This window comes from Megalops cyprinoides, chromosome 22, assembly GCF_013368585.1.
Source record: "Megalops cyprinoides isolate fMegCyp1 chromosome 22, fMegCyp1.pri, whole genome shotgun sequence".
NCBI classification, from domain to species: Eukaryota; Metazoa; Chordata; class Actinopteri; order Elopiformes; family Megalopidae; genus Megalops; species Megalops cyprinoides.
Genome location: NC_050604.1, coordinates 5383178 through 5411135, shown reverse-complemented (window position 1 = coordinate 5411135; position 27958 = coordinate 5383178). Strand labels below are relative to the sequence as shown.

The 27958-nt window shown below is 42.2% G+C and overlaps 1 protein-coding gene across 3 annotated transcripts; it reads left to right on the top strand.

The window, feature by feature from the left end:
* Window positions 1-7750: 7750 nt before the first annotated feature.
* Window positions 7751-27919, top strand: LOC118769843 (glutamyl aminopeptidase). Of its 3 annotated transcripts, XM_036517191.1 has the most exons (21): window positions 7760-7921; window positions 7964-8421; window positions 11175-11316; window positions 11729-11860; window positions 13874-13994; window positions 14626-14780; window positions 18317-18430; window positions 18551-18685; window positions 18894-18959; window positions 19584-19649; window positions 19866-20026; window positions 20446-20528; window positions 20847-20983; window positions 21244-21299; window positions 21542-21692; window positions 22363-22436; window positions 22673-22774; window positions 23257-23427; window positions 24850-24990; window positions 26675-26756; window positions 27351-27919. In XM_036517191.1, the coding sequence occupies exons 1-21, from the start codon at window positions 7763-7765 to the stop codon at window positions 27495-27497; spliced, it is 2853 nt and encodes a 950-aa protein (XP_036373084.1). In that variant the 5' UTR covers window positions 7760-7762; the 3' UTR covers window positions 27498-27919. The 3 variants fall into 3 exon arrangements, with proteins under 3 accessions (XP_036373081.1, XP_036373084.1, XP_036373083.1); XM_036517188.1 differs by having other exon boundaries at window positions 7751-8421; XM_036517190.1 differs by lacking the exons at window positions 21542-21692; window positions 22363-22436 and having other exon boundaries at window positions 7763-8421.
* Window positions 27920-27958: the final 39 nt, after the last annotated feature.

The window sequence follows — 27958 nt, the reverse complement described above, 5'->3', positions numbered from 1 at the left end:
GCATGTATATAACATGAAATAAAAGCTGAAAGCTAGTCTCTACTTTGGTCTTATAGTCATTTTTTTTATCTCAAACGCAAATGCCTAAAGAAGCTACTGTTAATATACTTTGGCGGGCACTCTCTCTCTCTCTCTCTCTATATATATATATATATATATATATATATATATATATATATACGTGTATGTTTGTGTGTATTCCATTATATTAATATGTTTATATAAAACTATATATCTAATTTTATCTAATATCTAATTTGTTCATTTACATACATCTGATTATAACTACACATAGCTTACTTTTGGTTTTTATATAATTTAAAACTGAGATTGAGAGAATTATATACATATATATGGATATGTTATAGATTTATATTATGGATGTTTATTATGTATGTTATGGATATTAATATACAACCTTCATTGTCACTTTCTGCTACTATTGGCTGAACTTCAATGGTTTTCCTTGCTCTGCCGTACTGAAGCATGTAAGTAACGACAACAAAGACAATTGCCAAATGCGCAGATTGTACAGATTCTTCATCAGCCGTCGGCTGAGGGATTTAGGAGGTAGGGACTGGTTTGGGTAATGAAATGTCGGCTTTGAGGGGCAGTGTCTCAAAAATGCAATACCCATGTTTTCCAGCAGGTGTCTCTATATTACTACTACGACATTGCTGTTACGGTTCAGTGACGATAAAAGCCAACAGTGCAGGAGTTATATTGGAGCAAAGCTATAAATTTAGACAAACACATTCTTATGTCACATATTTCCTTTCGAACTTAGCATGAACTATATATGTTATCGCCTTTAATTTTCCAAGCCACAGACACCATAATTTTTCTGGCTAGGAGGTGATGAGAGTTTTATTTTCACAAAAGGTGAAGCACAAGGTCCAAACATGTTTTCTGTAGATGCTGTGTAAATTAATATTCTTCATCTTTCCTTGATTTGCATCTTCTCTTGAATAATCCTGTCCATTGCAGCTCTGAAGTTGTAGTTTGCATTTACCATATAATGTCAAGGCAACAACTTGAAAAACGGGGACAGTCAGCTTATTGAGTTATAGGTTGGTGAGGCATAACCCACAAAATGTTTGTTGTTTTTCTTTGTTTAAAAAATATTACTTAGCCATCCAGGATTACGTGTTCTTAGATTATTGATATTGCTGTTTGTTTCACCATAACAAACCGTGGGAATCAGTTTAAAAGAACAGGATTACATCTTTGTAAACTATTGATGATGATGACGATTATTATTATTATTATTATTATTATTATGTAATCTGTGCATTGTCAAGCATTGGGTACACAATCTTCCACTTAGAAACATATAAACAGTCTGAATCAGTCTGGTGCTGATCTGAAATATAGAATAATTACTTTAAAACCAACATCTTAAAGCCTTATGGTGTTGAACAGTTCAGTGATGATAAAAGTCATCAGTTATATTGGAGGCAAAGCTATTAATTTAGACAACTACATACAAGCTGCACAGCTCTTTGTCCAGGCTCTTGTCATCTCAAGACTGGGCTACTGCAATTCTCTCTTGGCTGGCCTTCCTGCATGCACCACTAAGTCTCTGTAGCTGATACAAAATGTGGCTGGTTTTTAACCAGCCTAAGAGGGCTCATGTTATACCTCTCTTTGTGGCTCCCTGTAGCTGTCTGCATCAGGTACATGGCCTTCTTGCTTGCGTTCAGAACAGGCAACAAAGTTGCACCTACCTAAGTGAATGGTCTACTACAAGCGTAGTTCCATTCCGACCACTATGCTCTGCTACCGAACGGCGTCCAGTGGTTCCATCACATCACAGCATAAAATCACTATCCAGAACTTTCTCTGCCATTGTCCCCCGATGGGGGAACGGCCTTCCACACTTCATCCATTCTGCTGAATCCCTCAAGAAACATCTGAAGACACAGGTCTTTTGCACTCACCTGATCACCTGAATCTCCACCACTTAAAACAATTTCTGTACTAAACTCTGTTTTACTTGGAAAAAAATTAATGGTTTAGTGCACATGTGTTTCTACCAGCTAGCTTGTACCTTGTCTGGGCAACTGTTGAAACATGAATCATTCAGCACTTCTAATATTATGACTCCATGTTTGGGTTTTGCTTGTATTGGTCTCTGCCTCACTTGTAAATAGCTTTGGATAAAACCGTCTGCCAAATGAATAAATGTAATGTAGTAGTAGTAGTAAAATGTAATACAATTGAAATACAACTTCTTATGACATTATAGGTTTCGAAGATTAACTTGTGCTGAGCATTTGGGCTGGTTCAGGAGAGCAAAGTTTTATTCTCGTAGTCTGGAGGAGAGTCAATACAAACACAAGCATAGTATTTGCCAGCTCTGTCCTGTGCAGACCAGACAGACAGAATATATAGAGCACTTGATTACATTGAAACTAGTGTGCCACGCTCAACTGCCTCTTATTAGTTTCTGCACAAAAAGCCAGAGACGTGACCTAATCAAATCTGGACTGCATACCTGTATGTCAGTTGAGCAGACGTCATCCCACGCAGGGGAGGCAATATGCAGTTTCAGCTTTTCGCACTTCGTCTTATATAATAATTAGCATACAGCACATACATCATGGCCCAGCATCTTCCACTGATGTTTGCAATTTGTACAGTTCAGTCTAAGGTCACCCTCTTACAATATTGGTTCATTCTATTGTCACCCCCTTACACTTTTGTTATTCAAAATATCAGTTTATTCTTAGGTCACCCTCTGCTAGTCAAAATGCCAGTTCATTCTTAGTTCACCCTCTTACAATGTCCTTTCATATAATTTTACTTTCACAATAGGGTTTGAGCCCACCAGGAACTAAGGTCACATTGAACAAAGGTTTAATTGACTAAACAATATATTGTCAAAAAACAATGCTGAGGATTATTGTGAAAGAACTGCATTTTTTCTTCAACTGTTTTAACACATTTTTAGGAAAACGTAACAAAGTGTAAAACTCAAAAGCTATGACCCTTTCAGACATATTCTCACCTATACCTATATTAAGAAAAACTGTTAATTACCAGGTCAGTCCTTTAAATACAGCAGTCTTCCATGAGGCCACATTTAAAATGCAGTTCTGGCAAAATACTAAACTATTACGTTGTGTGCTAACAATTAGCGCTCATTCTAAAAATGGCTATTTTCTGGTGGTGGATTGCAACATAATTGATAATTATTACGTCACAACATTAGTGTCTGTAACAATCTGGAGCTGGTTGCAGAAGCTGCTGGTTACCATTGTGCTTGTGGCTGACAGCCAAGACATGCCTGGAGAGCAACAATAATTAACCACGTCATAAACAGAGTTTTGCCATCGTCAGCAGGTTGACAGCTTGTGCAACACAACCTGAGCTGATCAAGTACTGCCTCATTCTCGTATACTGCTCTGGGAACTGTTAAGTGAAATATAAGCAGCACCGTATAACACTGCATGCCTTTATATGCAGCTACACCACAGCTATGGCTACTGCTATGAAATCATTCGCCTTACAATTCTGTAATCTGAGTGCAGAAAGGATACATAATGGTGGTGGTACTGGCAGGAGAACTCTAACAGGAGGCGTCAGCCAAACCTAAAGCAACATTTGCCACAGGGAGATTGAAAAGATGCCATTGCTGTTAATGGCATGTTCCAAGGCATAAATTTACATAATAACCACAAGAACAACATCGCTATGAAATGAGTCACTTCATTTCTATTTCAGAGAAATGGGGGAAGGATACATGTGTTGTGGAGGTGATATGTCAGGGAAATACTCAGTAATTGTAGAAACACAACAGCAATTATTGACTGGGCTCAGCTGCAGCGGATACAGCCAGTCTTCACATTTGGAAAGCATTGCATTAGCATGTGTGATTAGTACAATTTGTTTGTTTTGGTTTTGTTCACAATTACTGTAAATCCCCTTCCATTTGGGGGAATTGAGATGATTTTCCTCTTTCTGAGATCATATTGCATTTATTCATTGTTTGATAACAATGTTTGACAAAAATGAATTGTACTATTTTGTATGGATGATTAGACCAGCAGTTGGTCCTAATTTTGAGTTCCTCTCCAGTGTTTGCTCTTGCAATATGTGTTTATCAAACCAGACTCACAGAGTTGGGTTTTGTAAATTTTAGTGACCTTTCTTTGTGCCCCAGAGAGTTTGGTCTTTTGTGTTGGAGCTTTCTATTCTGACACATATCAAGGCAACTTAAAAAAAAAGACAAATTACTATTGTTCACTGATACAGCGTTTATACAAAGGACTTGGAAACATTGAATTGACCTGTTAACGGATATGCTTATGATGTCTTACAGATGGAGGGTAATTATGTCTGACAGATGGAGGCAGATGGAGGGGAAATGATGGACATGCAGAGCATATTTATGACTAAAACATTTATGACTGGAAACTATGTAGTAAGTTCATGAAGCAACACATCAGTGAATAACTCTGCCTAGTCTTATCTGAGTCTCATGGCAAGGAAGTTCTTGCAGTAAAGCATATGAATAAATTACTCTTGTACCAAGTGGAAAGTCCAACAGACAGCCTCTTCCATCAGCTTTATTGCGCTTGAACATTACATACGCTGTAGGATGTTGACTATCAAGTGAGGAATATCCCCATACAAAACTTGCAGGGCAGCGGTGCTCTGTTGCTCATTCTGAGACAGGTGCTAGTCTGTGCTAACACCTCCTGTTGAAAAACACCTGGGAGAGATCAAACCCTGTCAAGTGCTATCAACCAACAGACACACACATCCACACACAGCTCTGCAACATTAACAACTTGCAGAAAAGCACAACTACACTCACAGCAACACCCATGGAAATACACACCTCCAGGTGTAGCTACACCCACAAAAACACACAACTCCACCCATGGAAATACACACCTCCAGGCACAACTACGCCCAGGATAACAAACAGTTCCATCCATGAAAATACACACCTCCGTCCACAGCCACACACAACTCCCCACATAGTGATACAAAGCTCCATCCATGTAACACACATCCTTTCAGATGGCAACACATGCCTCCACCCACAAGAAACACACACACCTCCAGCCACAGCCACATACACCTGCCCACATGGCAATGCAGAGCTCTGCTCATGGCAGCATGCACACCAACCTACAGAAAAACAAACCTCCACCCATGGCAACACACATCTCCACACAGGGTATATGCCCACCCATGGCGACATGCACGTCAACTGACAGGAAAACACTGCCCTACTTCCAGCCTGTGAATGTGTGAGCCACTTTCGGGTCACATTAGACCTGCTGAAAAATCTGGACAATTTGGATTTATTCACAAGGATAGTTATGGTAACATTTGCTCCATCCACGTGTTACAACTTGTGGTCAATCCCAGTAAGAACCTATAAGGAGACGAATTTTCTGACATTGAATTAAATGGTACAGTTTCAGACAAAGAATATGTGTTAGAAAACGAATGATCGTGTTATCGAATTAGCGATGACAGTTGACGCCAGATTAAAGTTTTTGGTAACATGAGAGAGTAACATGAAACAGACACGGAAAACAATGTGTCATTGAAATCACTTCCAATAACTTTGGTACATCTTCTCCCATCACGTTTTTACTTGATTTGAAGCCAATATAACATGTGCTTGTGTGGGGTTATAACCCTATTAATAAACTCTTATAGTCCCTCTGTTGTAGTCTTTGAATAGCGTATGAGGGATCCATATAGCCTACTAGCGTCATACTGATAGCAGATGGAAAGACTGATATCAGTTATCAGGTGCTTACCTACCACAGATTATCCAAGCTGTAAAGTCTCAAGGACAGATTTCGGCATTATGATCACCTGAGAAATTGTCCGCGTCGGCATCCGCGTATTTCCCACCTTCCCGTTTGAAACGCTTCAGCTGTTGAACAAAGCGAACACCTCTACGCGTCGGTTTAGCAGTGCTATCACATCTCCCGAGCAATCATATTAGCAACACCTGGCAACAAATTCTGCTCTCATACGAGCAAGAATATTTTCACAGCGCTACTTTTGCTGATTTCATAGTAATTTGATATGCTGGAAAGATATACAGGGTGCTGGCAGCTTTTCGGTGTTTGTTCTGCCAACAATGTCATTTTCCCCTTATGGCTTAGGGGCTCGTAAAATTAATGACATGTTCTTTTAATTCCATTGGTTTGATTTCTTTTATACGAATTACGACACTTCAGAATGTGGTAGATGTTTGCGGTTTGCCGTTTGATCGTGTTCGTGTGATGTTCAGGTTAAGAGATGTCGGTTTTTGCGGCGTAGTTTACAATTATGAGTAATAGCACTTGAGCTAATACGGAGATGCATGGAAGCCTGATTGAAGCAATAAAAGAATAAATCAGGAAATACCACTGGAGGGTACAAGTAACGTGACAAGGAGTCTCGAACACAGTTTGATTTCATTACAATACATTCTGTGTTCTCTCTCCCATTTCTGACACGGTTTGCCTCCCTTGCAGTGTGTTTTATTAGTCTGAGACCTGCTCTGCCCGTTTACTGAAGGATTTGGCCACGAGCTGATTTACGGTGCCCCAGGAACAGTGGGCTACTATGTGGGGACGTCTGGAAGCAGTTTGTTTTAATAATGCGAGATCGATCAACGGAGTAGCATTTCCCCGTGCCGTCTAGAAATTCGATTTTAGCCGACTGTTAAAAAACATGCACCAAAAAGCATTGGCTATGAGCTTTTTAGGCTACGCTGACTGAGCGCGTCACGAAAGTTATCATTCAAATTCAGGCTAACCTTAACTGAAAAAAATCACCAACAACTCTTACTCGCCTCAAGTATGATAATGTGTTACTTCTAACACTATAAATAGATGCCAGGTCTTTGGCAGACATGCATGGTAATGAATGTCCCCCTTTCCCAAACACACTTGTAACTAGGGGAGCTTTGAATACGATTGCTTGAAAACTTGCATAGAGAGATGAGTTGCCGGGAGCAACGCGAGCCTGGATGATCAGAATCTCGGTTTGCCTTTCAGAATATCCGAAACCTCTGAATTCACTCCATACTGCTACGTCGGCGTGCAATAGTCGTGAATATAAATGACTTTAAATAAAAAAAATGCTTATTCATGGTGTGTATTTCAGTTCATAAAGTCCTCTGAAGAAAGTATCATTGGAGAAAATGCATCTTCCCGGCAGTTTTATCTTTTCGTTGCGCAACTGTACCGGGTAAGGGTACAATTAGACCATTGCGCCGTTAAATATAAACTCTTATCATTTAATTACGGGCTGGACTGGGAGCCTTCCAAAATGATGCAGCTCCCCCGTTCTCACCGAAAGACGCGTTTTCCAGAGTCTGGCAGCCGACTGGCACGTGATCGCTGGTTAATACACCGCTGATTTATGTTTAACCCGAGGGGGGTTATGAATAGAGGAGCGGAGCTGCGTCTGCCCGCTGTCTGTGGCTGGACTTCGGCTCGCGCGACTCCTCCGCTGCCCCTCTCACGCGCGCCTCTCTTTCTCTCGCCTGACGACTTCCCCACCTCTCCAAGGGAGTCCTGCAGAAAGGAAAACGCTTTCATTTCCACAGCCAAAAAAGAAAACCCAACACGTTGAATCCATCGGATTTGCGCCGTGAGTGTCAGAAGGTTTGCGTTTTCGAGACCCTGGAGCTACTCAGCTGTTCTCTCTCCCGTGCTTGTCCTTCTCATTAGAATTTGAGGAAGTCTGCGGGCAAGGTGCGCGCTGTCGCAGCCACGGTGCAGTCATGGTGGAGAGCATGGAGTTTGAAAAGGAGGATAAGAAGTACTGCATGCAGCGCAAGCACGTGGTGATCATCTGCGCTGTGGTTGTGGTGGCTGCCGTCTCCGTAGGGCTCGGTGTGGGCCTCAGCCGCCCGAGCCCCGCCCCCTGCGAGGAGGCCACCCCCAAGCCCACTGTGGCCCCGAAACCCACCCCCAAGCCCACCGAACCCCCGCAGCCAACCCCCACCACTCCCCCGTCCGACCGCGGGCCCTGTGCCCCCTCCGATGACGCCACAGGCGAGTGGAAGAACTTCCGGCTGCCCAGCTACGTCAGCCCGGTCCACTACGACCTCCACCTGGAGCCCGACCTGAATACAGACACCTACACCGGGCGCGTCTCCATCCAGCTGCACGTCACCAGGGCCACCACGCACCTGTGGCTGCACATCCGGGAGACCTTTGTCAGCGGAGTCCCCAAGCTGCAGAGGCGGACCGGGGGTGAACTGCAGGACGTGCCCCTGAAGGGGTGCTTCGAGTACAAGCCCCAGGAGTACGTGGTGGTGGAGGCCGCCGAATCGCTCCCAGACACCAGCGGTGATGACCATTACATCCTGACACTGGACTTTCAGGGATGGCTCAACGGCTCCCTGGTGGGCTTTTACAGGACCACCTACATGGAGAACGGGGTGTTGAAGTAAGTGCTCTCATAAATCCGCTCGCATATTTGCCCTTACATACAGCACAGGCAGTGCCGGGATACTCCGCTGGCAGGACCGTTGTGCTTGCATGCATTCCCGTGTGTGCTTAATGAAGCACGCAGACCCTCTGTTCGGCACAAACATGTACAGCCGGCTAAAGGCAGACATGCAAGGTCATTCTGAAACAGATAAAGACAGGATAATGAATGTGTTTTCTTAGATGCATCATGCATTCTTCACACAGCTTTGTAAGGGTCATTAACTTGTAGAATGCTTGGTATGTCCATCCAAACATTCCCCCCGTGTGTATAATTTTTAAATAATTACGGTTATTTTGCAGGGAGGGTAAAATGAATTTCAAATCCAAACATGACGCTTACTGACAGTGGTTTGGGAGAGTATGAATTATGTTTGAACTAGCTCAAAGTGTCCTTGAATGTTTAAGCACATGGAATTGTAGATGGTCAGAGAGTGGTGTTCCACCTGGGAGGAATCATGCTGGTGAGTGGGAGTCTGTTCTGTTCTGGTTCAAAAACAGTGGTGCAGCACCGTCCTATGGAGCGGTCCTACCCACAATGCACTACAACAGCATCCCTGCTGTTTAAGTCTCGGTCCTCAGCTGAATGTCATGTGCTGTCCTGGAAAAGCCTTTACAAGTGGACTGAAAAATAAATCACAGATGTAGCACACACACATACCCCCTACACACACCCTCACATACCAGAGTACGCAGGGTCAGCAGAGTGCAGTGTGTGAGATCTGTCATCTGGGATGGCGGTGTGTGTGTGTGTGGGTTTGTGGGGGGTGGGGGCTGAGCAGATGTTTATCTATTTCTTTCTTCTTGGGCTGTTACCTCTGTGAAGGGGAAATAGGTGCAACAGTCTCTTTAAAACAAAGGAAATGACAAAATGGTGAGATGAGACCATGAGACATACTCCCAAGGTGACTTGGGAGGCACTCAATGCACCTCTGACATATGCATGCACAACACACACACACATACAGACAAGACAAGCATGTACATCATGTCCAAATCTGGTAGGTAGAGCACTATCACAGTGAGTACACCGTTTGCTTGAATAGTATTCTGCAGATGTTTCAAGTTGATTGCGAATGGTGCAGGCCCTTGCTTTTCAAAGACTGCATTTAAAATACGAGCCTGGGATCAGAGAGGCAGGTACTGTGCTACAAGAAGTCTGCAAAAGGACTTTGGGTCTCCTTCCGACTCTCTGAAAGACCCTTTTCACATTTAAGGAACCAATGTCAAAAAGAAGCACTAAAATAGTAGTCCATGTACTCTGCTTCCTGCCAACTGAGTATCAGGAGAGCAGGGCTGGTAGGCTGAGAAAGCCTGCCTGATTGTAAATACAGGTTTTCAAGGTATGCCTTATAAATGCAGACCATACCAAGGTGCGCGTATTTGTGCAGAGAAGTGTGTTAAATACAGACAGTTTCCATCTTGCTCTGAGACTGTGGATTCTTCTGGTGGGTGAAATGAAATAGCAGAGGTGCCTTGACCCGCAGCAGCGCAGACCCCAAATGCCGTACTCCACAATGAACACCAGCCCTGGTTCTCATTTTCAGCGTAACTTAGCAGCACTGAGCTCAGTTTTGGCCCTGATTCAACCCAAACAGTGCGCCCGGTCCCCGCCTCCAGGTGAAGTGCTTGAGTGCTAAGCACTAGCCTGTTTTTTTTTCTGGTCCCCCCCAGCACCCCTGTCCCCATCCCTGTCCCCTCCCCGCTCAACATGCTTCATTCATTTCGGTCGACTGTGGAGCCCACGCTGACAGTAAAACAAACAGCAGACAAAAAAGAACATCGCTTCCTTAAATTGTTAACTGAGGAGTGCAGAACCCTTCACAGCTGCACTGGGGCCCAGCGTTCGCTTAGGCACTGCAGGCTCAGTGCCACAGCAGTGTTATGAAATATTGACCTTTAGTTTTCTTGATTTTCTTGGAACTGGAAGTTCCTGCACGGCGTGCAGCCTTGCAATCAGCCGTACGGGGATGAATATTTGGAACAGGTGGGAAGAGATGCTTGGGATCCACTGCCAATCAAGCCTTTAAATGTGTTATGCCGTCATACACGGTACTTAAATATAGCAGGCCCATATAAATAACTGTTAGAAATCATCAGTAAGCTAGTATTAATAGTGTATTATGGAGATCTCCATAGTAAATGTTATCTGCACTTTATTGATGTGTGCACATGTTAATTAAATAATACACTGAACGCACTGAATTAGCAATTATTCACAGTGTTTTGTGTGTGTGTGTGTGTGTGTGTGTGCGTGTGTGCGTGTGTGTGTGTGTGTGTGTGTGAGTAGTCACAAACAGATGTGCAACTGCACCTATCTGCAAACCCACTTGATTCCTCTGATAACTAAAAAGCCATTATGATCTGTAAATGAAAATGTGAAATTGTGCCATTTGTCAATTCTGTGAAAACATATGTAAGTGTCGTCTTATATATATGAACTCAAAGACAACTGGCATAGGGAATTCACAGTCAATGTGATCTACCGTGTCAGTTCCTATAATACAACATGTGTCTTTTACACTACACTGTCACTGCAGTCAAGTCTGAGTGAAACAGAAAATTCACAGAAGCAAAAAAATAGTGCTATTGGTTTTCACATTCACATTGCTGCAATACTCTCAGTGTTATGGGCGATGTTCTGAGTGCATCCAAAATAAACTGAATGCAATGGTTATTCCTCACAGCGCTCAAATGGTCTGTTGTTTTCAGGAAAATTGCTGCCACGGACCACGAGCCGACGGACGCCCGCAAGTCCTTCCCCTGTTTTGACGAACCCAACAAGAAGGCCACCTACAAAGTGTCGATAACACACGACCCTTCCTACAGCGCACTCTCCAACATGCCTATCGAGGTACCGCGTCCGGCGCCAATGCGGCGATCTTTGTGTTTTGCTTTGCTGTCTACGCCCCTCTAAAGAGTTCAAGCGATTGCTTCGCGCTCCGTCCGCGTGTGCCGAAACATGCGTTCGTTCCGATGGATGCCATAAATGCCGGTGACTTTCACCAAACTTCACAAATTGTGTTGTTGTTTCCCTGCCTTTCTCATCTGACGTCGCTGGGTCCGTTTCATTAGCCTCGTGTGGGAGTGGAATTGAAGGAGGGAGTGAATGTGGTTAATAAAAGATGCAAAGAAGTATTGAGCGAGGCCCAACTTCATAAATCTTCCTGCTACGCCGCTTCCAAGTTTGGCTGCTGGAAGCAAAACAATTGCAGAGCCCGTGCGACGTTTTGCTAACCTGAAAAACCTTCTTTCCCCCTCCCCAGAAAACTGAAGTTCTCCCTGGCAATAAGATGCTTACCTCTTTCCAGCGGTCAGTTCCAATGAGTACCTATTTGGTGTGTTTTGCTGTGCACCAGTTTGCCTTCGTGGAAAGAACGTCATCACGAGGAGTTCCTGTAAGCTATTCTTTCATTGCTATTTTTCTTATTTTATTTTGACTGGTCAAACCTGCTCATCCCTATTATGGAAAGAGAAGGTTGGAGCTGTACTGTTATTTTTTTCTCCCCTCGTGCTGCTTGTCCTCTCCAGCTGACATACGCGAGCACATTCAAAGAGCACCATGGCCAGTGCAGAGTATTTTGGCTTTCAAGGTATTTTTGGTCGATAGAGGATACTACCGAGCTAAATGCCAAGAGGACAACGTCCATGGGTCACGTGCCTTGGCTAAGGCTAGCTGGCTAAATCTAATGTTAAACAAAAAAAGGATCAAACGTCTTGAGCTGAGATGTGCAGAATCATTATTCAAGACTTCCTCCATCTCTTAAGCTCCTTCCAAGACCACTTCTTATAAAATAAACTTGTTAAAAATAGCTGCAGTTTCCTGTCAGGCAGTCTTTTATTGTGTCACTGTTGGCTATTGGTGAATGAATATTTTCCACTCTGATTTTTTACGCACAAAATCTGTGACATATGACTTATAGCCATGCTTACGTCTGTATACATTTAACTCAACATTCACATCATCTGACATTGAGTTGTCCGGCAACTGTCTGAATGAGGTCCTAGAGGACAGCTGAAGCCCTCTCTCTTAAAATAAATCAGCGTAACTGTATAAATCACGTCCATGTTAATGAGAAAGTACTCCAACATTTCAGCTAATAAGCTTTGACACAGCTCTGTCCTTCACTTCTCTAATTACATGGCACAGCAACATGATGGCTGTTTGATTGTGCACTGAGGTAGCCAGCCATCTCTGCTCTCATCAGCTTCTGTTATGGCAAGCTGTTATTCTGTGTTGATTTTTTTCCTACTGAAATGTTTCAAACACATGCTTTGGCAATTTCCGAGTTTTCATTTTTCAGTAATATTTTTATAACAGATGAAATTAGTTTTAGGGAAATGTACTCCCAGGTCTAACAAAAATATCAGGAATGTTACATTGATCATTATTATTATTTTTGGCAGATTGGAAAGCAATCATTTTTACACAGAGGGAGAGACATCTTTACTGGTTGCACATAACACATATGGTTACCAGGGCTACAGGAAAGATTTGGGAATATTAAAAGTGGCTGTCCATATGGTTGCAGACCAAGGAGCCAACATAAACCTCTGTACAAAAATGAAAAAAAATGAGAATATATTTTAGAGAATATATTTTTAAATTATTGCTGCTTTGGTATGTTGCAATACATTTCTGCTTTGCATTAATACATTGCGAATGAATTTGCAATACATTTTTGGGCTGAACAACATATTTCTTTATCTGTTAGGAAATATTTTGTTTTGGCATATTCAGGTTACTCACAATGGACCATACAACACTTGATAACTGTCCATGGTCAAATCTCAGCACTGTAAGATATTTAAAGTACATAGGAAAATGCACTGGCGATGGACACAGATAGACTAGCCATAGGGACCTAATGCTAGCACGACACGGAACATGTAGGGTATCAAATCAAATTAAGTCAATTAAACACGTACTAGGTTTTAGGGGTGGAAGCCCCTTACAATTTCTCTGCATTTGGTGCATTAGGTATGGAGGGAAAAGCCTCCATAATGTCTCTTAAAAAAGGATTAACAGAGACATCCAGAGCTTCCCCTGGGACATTTTAGGGAAAACCGGTGCTGTGTTAACCATTTACTTGCAAGCTATGTGGCCACAGTAATGTTACATTATCATGTAATATATTATCCTGTTTCTTTATCTTTGGTGCATTATTTGCTTTTGTTTCAGAGATACAGTATGGGTTTGTGTGGTTTGTGTAGGCAGTATAAGCCATGAGTTAAACCTGAGTTAAATCCTTCAAATGATCCAAAACTCAAAACATTGCTTTATAAATTTCACAAAAGAGGATCTCTGTAAGATCTACATGCCCGACTTTGGAACTTGCAACAACTAAAAAGTTGCTAAAGATGTTTTAATGTTTGTAATATATTAACTTTGACCTTGTCTTGTCTTGCAGCTGCGCATTTACGCACAGCCATTACAGATTCACACGGCAGAATACGCAGCAAATGTAACCAAGATTATTTTTGACCACTTTGAAAGCTACTTCAACATGAGTTACTCCATTCCCAAGCTAGGTAATTTTCTCTGTTATCCCTCTTTGTGTGCCAGCTTTGACAGTTGTTTGATGTAAAATCACACATTTTTCACTGAAATGCTAAAACCCACGTCATTGTAACAGGGTAGACATTTCTTTAATGAATTCTTGGCATTCCAGCAATTAAATTTCCCTATTACAAACATCCAATTTCAATTTTCTGGTCAATGTGCATGTTAAAATGATAATTGTAATGTAAACTACTGATGTAGACAACTGCCTAAGTTCTTTTTGTCTCCTCATCTTTTTTTACATATCACATTCTCTCTATATTTCACATACTTTTCTCATTGGTCACACTTCACCTCTCTTTTCATGGGAACTTTAATCTAACTTCTCTGGCTACTCCGAGCATCTACCTCAGCTAGGGTGTCTGTCAAGCGGGGCTTCAGTTAAAAACACCATTTTTCTGGTTTTCAACAAGTACTTTCCAAAGCCTTTCTGTTGTAAAGAGCAGTGGGGCCAAGCATTGCTCCAAAAAGAGTGTCCCACATGTATTGTGAAAAGAGTTCAAGAATGACCGTGGGATGTTACACGCGGGGAGCAGGGGAGGTCGCAGGGAGCTATTTTGCAGATGTGAAACACACACTGAGCTTCTCACTCTTTTACAGACAAGATCGCTATCCCAGATTTTGGCACCGGGGCCATGGAGAACTGGGGTCTGATCACCTACAGGGAAAATAACCTCCTTTATGATGAGAAGGAGTCGTCTTCTTACAACAAGCAGCGCGTGGCCAGCGTCATCTCCCATGAGCTGGTGCACCAGGTGAGAGCACACTGTGCGACACCCCAGTCACTCTCTCCCTTAACGCAGCGTTACTACAACTGTGAAAGAACGTTATGTTATGTGAGAAAAGGTTGTGTTATGCGAAGGGTGCGCTTTAACTTTAAGCTGCTGCGGTTCACTCCTCCTTATCAGTTTATAGACTTGGATTTGGTAGAGTTTATGACCGTAGTGTCAAATTCATTGTGACTGCTACCTTCATTGTAGCCTGTGAGGTCATCATCTTTGGCCATTTAGGGAAAAGTCAAACCATTGTTTCTTTCATCGAGCATTTCTTTTTCACGAACCAGTGATTCACAGTGGGAGGGAGCAGTCCCAATTCTTGAACCAATAGTATATAAACACACATTAAGTCTGTCTTGGTTGTATTATTACTGCGTTATTACTGAAAGATACATATTGATCATTGGCTACTATTTCACGTGACTATCTAATGCCTATTACCTACGAATGTAGAGAGCTTCTAGGATTAGCATGTACCCCAGAAACAGCACTCACTACAGGTTTTCTTGAGAAACTTCACTTTATACTCCCCCCTCCCGGAACGGCGAGGACGGCCAAACTCTGCCTTGTGATCACAACAAATTTCCTGTAACTCCATAAAATCCTTTATGATGTTCAGTGCAATAGGGGCTGTTTAAAGATAATCACAGCGATAAAAAAGTCAAACGCAGCGCTCAGCCATTTATTTTTATGGACTATCCAAGGCTGTTGTTGGACACGAGTGGGAGTGCCGCAGCGGGGGGCAGTGATGTAGCTGTGGCTCTTTTGGTTATTCGGGGTGAGAGATGCAGAGGGGGTCATTAACACCCTCAGTGCTTATGAAAGGGCAGACGAGCCCTTTGGCCCTTGTGCAAGAGCACAAGCTGCCCCTGCCAAAGGCAGCAGAGGAAGAGGGAGGGCAGGGCCTGCAGATCAGATAACATTTCCAGCTTGAAGCTTGTAGCGCACTGCATGTGCCGCCGTTCTGTTGTCCACAGCAATAGCAGGGGAGTTTTGGTCTCTATCTGCCAGGCAGTGAAGCCCAAAACCAATTCAATTTGTATATTTCTGTTTCTGTTCTATTCAATAAAGTGGTCTGGTTTGCATTTTGGCTTGTTTGGTGAAGTTTGGTTTGTGTTGTATTTGGCCTGGTAGTTTTGTATTGTATATCTGTAAAGTGATCCAGCTTCCACTTCAGCTTGGTAGGTTGGTACTGTATACATGTGAAGTGGTCCTGTTACCACCTTGACTTGGTACATTTGTATTGTACACGTGTGAAGTGGACGTGTTTGCACTTTGGCTTAGTAGGTTCAGTCATACAGATGCGTAGCATAGTCTGGCCCAGCAGGTTCCATTGTACAGATGTGTAAAGTGGTCTGGCTCACAGTCTCTGTTGTCTCGGCTGTCTCTATTGTACACATGCTTTAAGCAGCATGATTTGCAGTTTGGCTCAGTGCAATCTATGCAACAGATGTTTAAGAAATGATGCCAGAGGAGACTTGGAGTGGGCCACTGAATTCCTGAAATTCAAAAACATTGTGGTTGTTACAATAATGTCATAATGGTGTTGTATTAACGTTATTAAATAATTGTGTCGCAGGCTTTGCGAAATGAACCTGACAAATTTAAATTGGAACAACAAACTCGTGGCTCAGCTGGACTGTCAGGCATGGGACCATTTTACAGTCTTCATTTCAATCTTTTAGACATTGACCCCAGCAAAAGCTACACATGCATGATTTACAGTTTAACTTTTTATGGCCCATTTGACATAAGCAAATCCACATGGTTTCTTTTGTTCTCTTCAATGCTCTGTTTGATGGTGAAACTCTATTCTCAGAAAGGGCTATTGTCCTCAGTAAGTGAGGCCTTTCCCTGAAGTGAAAACATGTCAAAAGTCAAAAATCCTTTTTTAAACATATTTCAGTCATCTCCCATAAAATAATCAACTTGGACATTTGTTTTCCTTAGTAACCAAAGAGGTTTTTGTAGACATGTGTGGCAAATTTTGAACAGAGATTTTGAAGACAAACACAATTTTGAAGACATACAAACTTCCACTGGCAAAAGTGGAAGGCAAAAATCTGGTAACTTGACAGTTAATTATCTCCTTATTCTTTTAAAAGGAAGTGGCTGCAAGAAGTACCACTCTACTCAAGGCTACCCAACTTAAAAAAAAACTGCACATACGTTATTTTCTACTATTAATAGTAATGGATGAAATTAATAGTATTAACAGTGTTAGTGGTAACAAAATTAATATTAATTATGGTGTTTATAAAAAAACAGTTTATTTGGGAGAGACCCTCTTCTGCAGGAACAAAGGGAGATGCAGTAAATAGAGAAAACTAGAGTAATATGAACATAGTCACTGGATGGCAAGTGACAGATCGCTGGTACAACATCACTGATAAAACGGTGGTGATAGCGGGCCATCTTTGTGTGAAAGGAAAAGAAATGATCAGTGATCAGTGATCGGTAAGTAAGGAATATTGTGTTCTTGGCAGCAAGGAGACTCTAATTCTCACCTCACTGCCAAGGGTTTGGAGACAATCAGAGGTGTCTTTCCTTCCTTGTCTGAAGTACTTTTCTGTCCTAAGGCTGAAGACAGATGGTATCCTCTGACATCTTCAGATGTCACTGTCTGTCAGTGTCCACCAGAATGACTGGAATAGGGGAAATGTTCACAATTAGTTTCCCTGTTAATGTGAAATTCTTGACCTTACACTATGTGTATAATCTCTATAATGTACTAAAATGCTAATCTGTATTGGAGAGAAGGAAACATGATATACACACGTACATTCATAGGACAGATTCTGTGATTGACTACTTTTATATTGTTCAAGGTTATTATTTTGAAACCTGGGACAAAAGTGGTTTAAGGCCACACCTAGCCTCCTTTACCAGCCATGCGTCAGGCCTGGATGACAACATGTCTAGTGACAGCCGTGTGGCAATAAGGGATAGAGTGTGTAAACAACTTGCTGGTAATAAGCAGCACTTCTACCTTCAGTTAGTGGGGGTCCATGCACACTTATTTCATTTAAGTGTACAGTATTCACAGACTGTTGTATCAGACTGTCTGACAAGTCAAGCTTGAAGATGGCTAGGAAGCTGCTAGACTGTTTGGTAGACCAGACCTGATTGTTTAGGGTTATGATGTACAGAAGTATGTAGGACACCCTCTCTGTATTGCTGAGCTAGTTTTCTGTAGTAGCATGGTTACATTAATTAGGCACAGAGTGTGTGTTGTGAAGGCAGCAGTATGATATGGAGCAGGACTCATAACCCAAGCATACTGGTTTGATTCCTGAGTACGGCATTGCTTTTGTAACCTTGGGCGAGGTCCTTAGGCAACCTGAATTGCAAAATTTTAAACCTAACCCAAACTGTAAATATCCAGCTGTGATAATTGATAAATCTAAATATTGTAAGCTTTGTAAGTCTCCCAGGGTAATCTCATGTGTCTGCAAAGGGGCTCTAGTGAAATGTAAGGGGGAGATAACCATTTGTATTCCAATGCCCCTTTGCAGTGGTTTGGGAACATTGTAACAATGGACTGGTGGGACGACCTGTGGCTGAACGAGGGCTTTGCCAGCTTCTTCGAGTACGTGGGCGTAGAGGAGGCCGAGCCCACGTGGAAAATGGTGAGGGGTTGATTTTTTTTGCCAGGTGGGGTTCCCATCTCCCCCCACCCTATGCCAAACTGTGGCGTGCTCCATTTTGCAAAGCCCTGAAGGAAACGCCCCTCCCTATCCCCCTGACAGCGGGACATCATGCTTATCGACGACGTGCTTCCGGTCATGGTGGATGACGCCCTCCTCTCCTCCCACCCCATCATCGTGGATGTGTCCACTCCCGCAGAGATCACCTCGGTGTTCGACGGCATCTCCTACAGCAAGGTACCACTTCAACCACTGAGCTTTCTGCCTCCGCAACACTCTGCCAATGCATTCACTACATTTACCCTGTGTGCCACTCCTTCAGTTATCTCACTTAATTTTCACTGGTGAAATCCTTATTATACCCATGTCATTGTAAACACTATGAATGAAATTATTTAGTGCTTTACAGGGAAATATGACTGCACTAATGAATTCTCTCCTGTAGGGGGCGTCCATCCTGAGGATGTTGGAAGACCTGATGGGCCGGGATGATTTTAGGGATGGATGTCGGGTAAGAAACCCTTTCATCACCAGTCTTCTCCACCTTTAAATGCAGATGACAGCCAAGACCATGCAGCTGCACTCTGTCTGATGTAGCTACACAGTACACTTGAAACACCGCAGCTGCACTTTTCTTTTGCTGAAGCGACACATTGCAACTGAGAAAATGCACTAGCATTTTTCTTTCCTTGTGGAATCAGGGCGGCAGTTGTGACAGCTACAGACTAGTCTTTGGTGATGCATAATACTAACACATACTCTTTAGTATCCATATTTTCCCATCAGAAGATTATTCCTTTAGAATTATACTACACTAACTGCTAAAAATAGAAAAAAATGCCGGTCTGATGTTTCAAGAACAAATCAGTAAGAAAATGCATTATTCTTAAAAATGTTTGAAGACAAATAATGCCCAAATAAGAATATTTTCTTATATACATATATACTTGGAGCCTCTTTTTACTAAATCAGTTGCATTCAGTTGGATAATGCAATGCAATGTGAAATCATATTTTAAAGCCCATCATTTCACATATTTATTTTTATTGACAGTTGTATGTAACAGTCCATCAATATTTGCACAAAACAAGCAAAGTTGCTATGCTAACCTTCATGTATTTGTTCTCCTCCCCAGAAATATTTGAAAGACTTTCATTTCAAGAATGCAAAAACTGCAGACTTTTGGCGCTCTTTAGCAGTGGTATGTTATCTCGTGACCATTTTCAGTTTTAAAAATAAAGTCATCATTCTTTCTTTAGCCTTGACAACTGCAGGAAGACTAAAAATAATGTTGTACAATGATGCAGCAGGTAAAAGACAATAACATTGTACACCCATTCCCTAACTGAATCATAGCAGTGCTGCATGCCCATGAGGTAAATTAATGACACTAATGTTGTATAAATGATGTATGTAGGTTAGCGGACTGCCTGTGGAAGCAATCATGGACACTTGGACCAAGCAGATGGGTTACCCTGTTTTGAGCTTATCGCTGACGGGTGCTGAGGCCAGTCTGACACAGAAGAGATTCCTTCTGGACCCAAATGCCGACCCCTCCCAACCCGCCTCCCCATTTGGGTGAGCACGAGAGAGAGAGAATGAGAGATGAAAAGAGAGGGAATAGACCACTGCTGAAAAATGTAACAAAAGTTATTGAATTATTCATGTAATTCATTTACATAAATAAAGAGTCAGAAAGATATGCTTGTACCCTCTGTAAAGTATTTAAGCTTTTTAAAACTTCCTGTCTGAAATGTGGTTGTATGTACATCATATTGGACCTTGATGTTTTCTAAGAGAGGTAGTTCTAGTTCCTTGAAAAATGACCCCAGAGAGAGTGTTTAGCTGGATGAACCAATCACACACCAGGTTATAGGGGTATAAGGTCTGGTAAGGTTGGTAAGTCCACCCAGACAGTTTTTCTAAGTTTATGCCCTTAGAGAAAAACGCTTAGTTCCCTCTTAACTGGTGAAGTAATGAAATTATCATCCTTTCAGGTACAAGTGGACTATTCCCATACAATGGCACTCTCTTGGCAGCAATAACAATGGCACTGTGATGTTCGACATTGCCCAGTCAGGTAAAGCTGTGGTCCATTGTATGATAAACTACCTGTTGACTTATGAAATAGTGGCATGTGCACGTAAGGGAGTTTATGTTTTCCTTTGTTTCTTTTGTGTAACGTTTTCTGAATTATAATTCTTTTTTGTGGACAATCTGAATTTGCACTCTGCAATGCAATTAAGATTAAACTATTATAACTTTATCATATTAACAGAAAAACTATCTCATATGTACATTTTTTCTCATTTATAGCATGTTCTTGTTCCTTTTTAGACAGGGGTAGGAATAAATGTGAGGGGCCAGCTATCTAATGTGTTTTTTTTTTTCTGCGTAGAGCTGACAGTGACAGGATATAACAGCGCTGCGGATGGACTGCTCAAAGTGAACAGAGATCACATGGGGTTCTATCGCGTCAATCACCACGACAACATGTGGAGCACCATCAGCCAGCAGCTACTCACAAACCATTTGGTATTGTTGTTATTATTATTAAAGTTGTTAATTTGTTGATTATTGAAATTTGTTATGAGTCCATTTTAACGATGGGTATTTTAATGAGGTAATTCAGGCAACTTACTCACTGAAATGTAAAATAATGGCCTCTTCTACATTCGAATCTACAGCTGTAACATCACCTCTGTAATTTTTGTAACATCAGCATCAGTGGCGTCATTACCATCAGCAACAGCAGCAGGGCTCTCATGAGCAGACCATCTGATTTTATTTTTCAGGAATTCTACACTGCTGATCGATGTGGCTACATTGACGACGTGTTTGCCCTGGGAAGGTAAGGGGAGTGTTTATTTAATAGTTTCGTAAACAGCAAGACACATTGTCTGCCACGTTCACTAGCAGCATCACCCTGGCACCTTCACCATAGCTCAGCGGTGTCAGAGCATCAAACACCCAAAGGAGAAAGGTCACCCAGGTCCTTCGAAACCAGCTCACACTGACTAGCGCATGCTCCCAAAGTAGAACAAGGCACCGCGCAAAGGCGTAATCCGGCTGTTCCCTCTCTCTGTTAATCAGGGCGAATGTGCTGGACTATGGCAATGCTTTTAACCTGACCAAATACCTGGGCGCTGAAAAGGAGTACATCGTGTGGGACAGAGTGGCGTCCTCCATCTCCTACATAAACGACATGCTGATGGACGATAGAACACTTTACCCGAAGTTCCAGGTGAGGTCTCACGTGGGGCGACTTACATTTCGGCTGGTCAACAGGGGACACTTTAAACTGTCTTACCGTTTAACTGCCTGACATCAGAGGCATGCTGTGGGGATAGGTGAGCATTACCAGGGGCCTTTTTGGCCGTCAAACCTTTTTCCCTTAATAACAAACTCAGTCACAAATAGAAGGTGTTACTTTCTCAGTTTATACAGTGTTATGAGATTGATGGTCACAGAGACTTAAAATATTTGGGTTAGCATATGAAGAAATGTAGGCTTCCTTAAATGGTTAAATCAAGTTGGTCAAACTGTTCCAGATCCTTAGTTTTTCTTTAAAAATAAAACCATGTTGCACCTCAGCAGGAACATTTGTGACAGGAAGTGGCTGACAGTGACAATAAACATTTGTGTAAGCGGTACCTTTGAGGTATGCGTGGAATTTCAACATTGAGGCATTCTGGGGGTTTTCATCTGCTCAGCAGAGGCCGGTCCTCAGTGTCAACTCTATGGTGAAGTCGTGCCCCCTGCTGGCCAGATAAGGGCATTGCACCTAAAGCAAATAAGTGGGAAGTCGTTTGACAGTAAAGCAGGCTCAATCAGGCCGAGAGCCAGGTCTGAGAGCGGTTGTAGTGATGGCCAGCTCCATGCCAACATGACTGCATTGTTCTTTTTTCTTCTAGAAATATTTCCGTGATCAGGTGCGGAACATCACCAAGGAACTCGGATGGCAAGATACTGGAAGCCAAACAGAAAGGTAAAATGGTGCTCAAGTCATGTACAAGTAATGTACAGTAAAAATGTACATATTAGTGTATGAATGAGTGTGTCTGATGTTTTTGGGGAGCATGCATTATATATATATATATATATATATATATATATATATATATATATATATATATATATATATATATATATATACATACATATATACATATACGTATATTATATTTACATGCATATTGCTAAGATAACTTCCTATTATACTAGGTTATTGCGTGAAACAGTGTTGGGAATCGCTTGCAAGATGGGGGACCAGGAGGCTTTGGATCAGGCTTCTCAACTGTTTGACCAATGGATCAGTGGCACAAGGTAACTGGTTGACAAATGCATGTGACTTAAAATCATAACTAATGAAACCGGAAAAAAATGGTATTGAACATACAGAGCACAGGTGGTCCATCAGGCCAGTACCCTCTCCTGTTCTGTTCTCAGAAAAATGCACAGCCAGAATCATCCTTCCGCATTGCCCTCCCTTATCCTAATGAAAGATATTTGCGTGTCCTTTGAATAATTTTTAGACTGTGTTACATAATAATAATAATAATAATAATAATAATAATGCAAAAGTACACTCATTAAAGTTTAATCCAATGATATTTGCATGAATTGAACCATGATCCAGTATGTTCACCATTTATTGCACAATCAGATAAAAATCTCTCTAGCCAGTTAATTGGTAGTAGAGGGAAATTGCTGCGGTCCTCATCTCTCCTTTTAGACAGTCACACAAGCCAATCCAGTTTAGTCTTCTCCAGGCTCTTTTTCCCCATCATGACCTTTGACCTTTGCAGTGTGGGTGTTAACCTGCGGCTGCTCGTGTACCGCTACGGGATGAAGAACTCTGGCACGGAGGAGAAGTGGAATGTCACATTCGAGCGGTACCGCACCACCACGCTGGCGCAGGAGAAAGACAAGCTGCTGTACGGCCTGGCCTCTGTGGAGAACGTTGGCCTGCTGCACAGGTGAGAGATGCCACAGTCCCAGACCGGGAGGATCCACCGTGGTCCGGTTCTGCTGCGGTTCCCCCGGGCGATTAAACAACCCTGTATTGTCACTGAATGCCCTACCTGTGTTTTTGTCATTGAATGCCCTACCTGTGTTTTTGTCATTGAATGCCCTACCTGTGTTTTTGTCATTGAATGCCCTGACTGTGTTTCTGTCACTGAACGCCTTGACTGTGTTTCTGTCACTGAACACCCTGACTGTGTTTCTGTCACTGAATGCCCTGACTGTGTTTCTGTCACTGAACGCCCTGACTGTGTTTCTGTCACTGAACACCCTGACTGTGTTTCTGTCACTGATCGCCCTGACTGTGTTTCTGTCACTGATCGCCCTGACTGTGTTTCTGTCATTGAAAGCCCTGACAGGGTTTCTGTCATTGAACGCCCTGACAGTGTTTCTGTCATGAACGCCCTGAAAGTGTTACCGTCAATGACTGCCCAAATTGTGTCATAAAACCTTCTGAATGCTCATCCAAAAAATATATATATCTTGAGAATATATTATAGAGAAGACATATTCTAAATCAATCAATATATTTCAAATATGTAAGTTACTGCCTATAATTTATCTTGGTACATTGCAGTATGTTTCTGCTTTGCATTAATATATGTTAAATACATTTGCAATGAATTCTTGGGCTGAACAACATATTTCTCAAAATTATTCAAATTATATATTTCATTTTGGTATGGGTGTGTGATGATTGGTGAATGTGTTGGGAATGGTGGGTGTGATTAATGAGACCCACATGGTTGCACTGAAGGAGGGGGTAAATGCATGATCATGCAGCATGACTGTGGTAAGGGTGGGGTGATAAACCATTAATCAGACTGCCTGGGTTGAGGGGTGGGGGCCTTAAGTATAGCCTGGCTGACAAAACAGACTCTTACTATAATGTTTTGCCTTAAGTTTTAGAACAGCACCTACGTTAAAGGCATTTACTTCTGAATGCTGATGTGGTGCAGAATTTAACCACATGAATGCATGCACGGCACAACGATGCTTTAAAAGAATCTTAAAGCAGAGTTAGGTTTTTCGCACCTTGTTGGTGATTCGTTTTCGCTTTTTCCTCCAGTCACAGATGTTCAGACACTCATTTCAAAAGCCGCCTGAGGAATACAGCCGGTGTTAATGAGGGGCTACTGTGAGACCGCTCCGTATTCACTCTCTTTTCATCTGAAATGCAGCGTCACCTCCAGCACTTACGGATTTCATTAACAGAGCAAACAGCAATTACGGGAAATATAAATCTCGTGAGCGGGGCTGGTTGAATTAGGGCGAGGGGAAGACATGATACGAGTCAAAAAAACAAAAGCAAAAAAAAAACATGTACAACAAACCATTCTCTTCCTGTGTCATACTGCCTCTCTCTCTCCCGACAGACTCCTGGAAGCTGCACGGGACGAGAGCATCGTCAGGAGCCAGGACGTGTTCACCCTCATCAGATACGTCTCCTTGAACAAATATGGAAAAACCATGGCATGGGACTGGATGACCCTCAACTGGGAATATCTGGTGAACAGGTGAGGAGGCCCAGCTCAGCAGTGGATGAACACACAGAGCAGCTCATTACATGCTAAAGACGTCAAAATGGTTTATTCCCAGGAATCTAATTCACTACATGCAAAAGACATCAAACCAGTTTATTGCCAAGAAAATTAATCATTACATGCTAAAGACATCAAAATGGTTTATTCCTAGGAATCTGACATACTTCTTGCAAAAGACACCAAACCAGTTTATTCCCAGGAAAATTATTCATAATATTCTAAAGACATCAAAATCGCTCATTTCCAGGAATTGTACTGGTGTCAGAGACGTGACAGAAAAGGTCTGAGAATGCGGAGTGGTGAAGCTCCACTTTTAAAGGTTCTCAAATATTTTCAATGGTTTGGTTTCAGCTATCTTTCAACATTGTTGGATGCTGGAAACTAAGTTTTACTTGCCAGGAAAGGAGGCATTTAAAAATCCACATAAAGTGTATAGTTGGACATACCAAGTTCACACCAAGCTGATGGCCCTTACAAGGCATGTTCACACAGTTAATCCTGACTACGTCCAACCAAACACTTCATGTAGGTTGTCACAGAGCTGCCGTATGTTTTAAATAGGACAAATATATGAGTATGCAGACAGCAAGAAATCAACAATTCACCTCATTGCTTCAAGTTGCCCACTTCACGACAGTGTAAAGAAATGTAGTATCCATTATAAACAAAGCGTTAAGATTTTTCCTGCAGTAGATTAATAAAATGCACTACCACAGATCAGCCAGCAGATGTCAGCACTCTAGTAGATTTAGGGGAAACAATTTCAACGTTAACTACAACCTCTTGGATTTCAGTCTGGGGAAATTAACTTCACGTCAATACATGGCCTGACTGATTCTACACACTGAGAAACAGCTTAAGTTGTCTAGTGTTCATGATTATGGTTTACTACACAGTCAAGGTCTACAAATGTGATGATGCTTTTCTTATCTTCAGTAATTTCAGTTACCTTCATCACGCTTGCAATGTGATCAGTCATGAATCACACTGTACATAACCTTTATGATCTGGCTGTTCAAATTGGAGTAACTGAGCTGCTCTGAAATACCTGGCACCAATAACATTCTCTTATGTACATTGCATTATTAGCAGACACTTTTATCCAGAATACAATTTTATCCATTTATACAGATGGATATTTACTGAGGTAACTATGGGTTAAGTACCTTTACCAAGGGTACAACAGCAGTGTCCCAGCAAGGAATCACAGCAATAATCTCTCAGTTATAAGCCCTGCTCCTTACCACTACACCGCACTGCTACCCTATATAGAAGTACAAGTGTGATTAACATTGTTCCTAGTAACATAATAACCTAATAACTTCACCGTGTAGAACATAGTGTAAGATTCCAAAAATAGACATGAAAGTACAGCTAAAAATACTTTGTTCTGAAGGTAAAAAGGTTTACACATCAGCAAATATTAATGCGTGTGTTACAACCTGGTCAAACACTCAACCAATAGGAAACAGCTGGAGGTTGAAAGCTCTGTGCATATAGGAAGGAGGTGGGGGAGCCTGGTAAAGTATCTGGACAGTGAAGCGAGATATCGCCCTTCCTGTCACTGAGCCAGTTTAGGGGACGCAGCATTTCTCACGGCAGGTCGGTGGGACTCCTTGTAATGTCATGCCCGCATTTCTCGCCTTTACCCTTTCAGATTCACCCTCAACGACAGGAACCTGGGCCGCCTGGTCGCTAGGATCACCACCACATTCAACACAGAGCTCCAGCTGTGGCAGGTAATGGCAGAGGCGTTACACCTAACACCGAGCCCCCTCACCGGGCACAAGACTGACCATTCAATGAACATCATTATGAACCTCGGCACTTACAGCAGTTACGTTTCTAATGAGGCGGAGACTCCTTCTTCACACCCTCTTCAGTCAGCGAAAATGTATTTCTGCCATTAGGAAGACATCTCTGTGCAGCTACAGGGATTTTGAAGCTCTTGCCCCCTCTGCAGACCCTCCTTATATGTATACAACAATGTAGTGTCAAGTATTTATAATGTAATTTTGGGGGCTGAGTTTGTCTCTTATCAGTGTGGTGTAGATACAGTCCTTACCTCACATGTCTATAGCAATATGGTGCCATGTATTTATGATGTAAACATACCATTATTGAATAATTGGCTTTTGTGGTGAAGATACAGCCCTCAGCTCCCATGTATATAGCAATATGGTGTCGTGTATTTATTATGTAACTACAACATTATTGGAAGATTGGCCTTTGTGGTGTAGGTACAGCCGTCAGCTCAGGCATACGTATCAATAGTGTCATGTATTTATGAGGTGATATTAACATTTTTTGGGGGTCTGGTTTGTGTGGTATAGATGCAGCACTTCTTCGAGAGGTACCCAGAGGCAGGGGCAGGAGAGACGCCCAGAAAGCAGGCCCTGGAGACGGTGAAGAACAACATCGAGTGGGTGGCGACCAACATAGCCGAGATCGGCGCCTGGCTGGAGAGCAATGTCATGTGACGGCGGTGGCCAATCACCGCGGAGAGCAGCACAGGGGTGAAAGGGCACCATCTTATGTTTCATGTGCAGCGTACCCACACTACATGAGTAAACTGAGCACTATCCTAACAAAAGGAGCCGCCTCGAAGCAGAGTGCGTATATCCCAGAAGCCCAGAAAGACTGGTATTTATAACGTATACTGTAGTATTTATAAAGTAACCTGCAATTTGCCCACACTGCAATTTGCCCTTAACTTTAAGTAATTCAAGCAAGTGTTCCAATTCTTCATTATTTTTTGTCATTGCACCAATCACCAAACTCAACACTGTATACAAATGAACACTTAAATGAACACTGAAATGCCTAATTTTGACGCTCCAATTGAAAGAAAAGTGCATTATGGGTACACTGAAGAAAGTCTATGGACTATAATTATAATACCCCAAACGGAATCAAATCCTACAGGTAGCAAGGCCTGAAG